This window comes from Oppia nitens, unplaced genomic scaffold, assembly GCF_028296485.1.
Source record: "Oppia nitens isolate AA-2021 unplaced genomic scaffold, nextdenovo-longstitch-racon4-pilon3 scaffold8_pilon_pilon_pilon, whole genome shotgun sequence".
Classification (NCBI taxonomy): Eukaryota; Metazoa; Arthropoda; class Arachnida; order Sarcoptiformes; family Oppiidae; genus Oppia; species Oppia nitens.
In genome coordinates this window covers 3,372,501-3,375,011 of record NW_026533252.1, presented here as the reverse complement: position 1 = coordinate 3,375,011, position 2,511 = coordinate 3,372,501, and the positions used below count along the sequence as shown (strand labels likewise).

The 2,511-nt window shown below is 37.4% G+C and overlaps 1 protein-coding gene across 1 annotated transcript in view; it reads right to left on the bottom strand.

The window, feature by feature from the left end:
* Window positions 1-278: 278 nt before the first annotated feature.
* Window positions 279-2,511, bottom strand: part of LOC128964415 (potassium voltage-gated channel subfamily H member 8-like) — a 21,633-nt gene continuing 19,400 nt past the window's right edge. The window contains exons 10-11 of the mRNA XM_054311004.1: window positions 781-2,090; window positions 279-687 (exon numbers count right to left, since the gene is read on the bottom strand). Of these exons, the coding sequence (XP_054166979.1) occupies window positions 279-687; window positions 781-2,090 (1,719 nt within the window). The remainder of the gene's footprint in view (window positions 688-780; window positions 2,091-2,511) is intronic.

Sequence of the window (2,511 nt, the reverse complement as noted above, 5' to 3'; positions counted from 1 at the left end):
TAAATGATTTGTTGTTTGTTTGTATATAATTATATAATATATAAATTATAAATATAAAAGGAGATGTATTATTATTATTATTTTTTAGGTAACGCAAATAATACTTCCCGTTAACCCTAAACTAAAACTATACTAAAAAACTATATATATATATAATATGTAGATATCAAATAAATTATTATTATTTTTTATAAATATTGCAAAAATTTGTGTTTTTTTTAAAAAAAAGTCTGAGAAAAAAAATAGTAACAACAACACAAAAAAAACAATTTATTTATCTATAGCTCTGTCGAGAGCTTTAATCTATTATTATTAGTATTAGTAGTAATAATGGTTTGATTGTGAACCACATTATCTTCAATACTAATTGTGCACTCATTTGTTGATTGATCAGTGGTTTGAGATTGACTTTGGATGCCGCCAGTGATGGTGGTGTTGGTATTGGTTTGTGTGGCCATTGTCGACGGCGGTCTCGGCGATGGACTCATCATATTATCGCTCGACGCCGTAGTGTTCCAACTGTTACGCGAAGGCTTGTACGGCGAGACATCGCGAGATGAGGTCAGACTCTGTATTGTCAGCGAATTTTTCAGTACGCTATCGTCGGAAATGCTTTCGTTGTCGACATCTATACGGGAACAGTGGCTGACACCAGACATGAACCGGACTCTCTCTTCGTGCGAAGAGCTAGAGTTGTTGAACACAAACTAACATTTAGATCACACCAAAAAAAAAACTAATACTACTACTAATARTAATACTACTATCAAAACGGATTACCTGGAACTGTAGCCTGAGTTGGGTGGGGGTGAGCCAGAGTCGGCGTTAACCCATTTGCATATGAGATCATCCAATAGAAATCGATCGGTTTGTGTCGACGACGATGTCTTATTGAAATACTTGTTGTTTGAGCCGAAACTGTTGGTTGTATTGAGTGGCAGCTTCTGGTTCTCTTTGAGCAACGATGACGAAGAAAGACACAAATTGTTGTTTAGATTATTGGTCCGAACGTTTGCCGYCGTTGTCATTGTCGTCATCGCTGTTGTCGTCTTATTGAGTACAGAATCGCACGATTGAACCGGCGATGAATTTTGCGATGAGTTATCGTTTTGTTGAGCGAACTCGCCGTTCAATTGAAAAATTTTCTGCAGAATAAACACTACTGTCTTCATATCGCGACTGACTTTGTCGATCTCTTCGTTCATTGTCGACAATTTCGTATCGATCTCTTCGACGCCCGACTGAGTAGCTTTCAATTGATCCCTGAGATCRGCGCTYTCGCCGGACGACGTGTTCGACGAAGATATTCGGATGTTTTTCATAAAATTGATTCTATTGTTTATATGATTAGTACGTCGATTGGCCGACGATGCGGACGACAGCATCGGTATACTCTCGTTGTTAACAGTCTTGGCGTCCCATAGACTGTGCCGCTTATGATGAGTATTGTATGGGTTGACAGATGCCGGACCCCGAGGCGAGTGCGGCGGCGATCCCGTGTCGTCGCTGTCGTCGCGATTTTCGTTTTCTTCATCTTCGTCTTCTTCGTTGTTTTCGTCGTCCTCGGAAATGGACGGCAATGTCAGCGAATGGGCGGCGTGTAGACCGTTCTCCACTTCGCTTTCGTAGCCCTCACGCAAATTGAATGTCAAATCGTGAATAATTTCCGTACAAAATGTTTCGCCAAATTCGGTATACAATTTGAGTACTTCCAGCAGTCCGGGCACATGAATACTCTTCAGATCACAATAGGTCAGTGCTTTGACATCGCTGGACGACTTGATCAGTGTGTCGATGATCAGATTGCACGGTATATCACAGCCGACGAGATCGCCTTTGCCGAGTATGGCCACTACCATATTGTCTTGAAGGACTTCCATGGATCCATTGCAGACCAGATAGATGTTGGTAAGTGCGTCGCCCTTATGCAACAGGTATTCTCCCGGCGCACAAAAGTTGCTCTTAATATGAAGTGACAACAGTTTGAGAAATCCTTGGGGAGCCGTCTCGAAGATTGGCAACGACAGGATCTCCCGGTGAAGATGCAGAGAGACATCGCATCGCAACTCATCCGGGAATTCACGCAATATCTATGAATTAATACATAAAAAATACAGTATTTTTTTGTTGGTTTATCATTATTTTTCTTTATATATATATATATATACAGTAATGTCTCCAATAATGTCAATCCTCAGGGATTTTTTTGTTTGAAAACATTTTCAAAGAAAAAGTGACATTCAATTTGAGTTCATTGCTTATCAATTCATATTTTTTTAGTTGAAAAGCAATATACTCTATAATATTCAATATATAATTTATATATTTAAAAAATAATAATAAAAAAGGTTTTAAGTTTTATATATTGAATATATATATATATATAATTCTCAAAAAAATCTGCCAAAATATTATAACAGATTTATTTATTTTTTAATTTATCGATTGTATAAAATGATGCATTAGGATTTTAATTCATAATTTTTTTTATCATCTATTATTTTATTTACT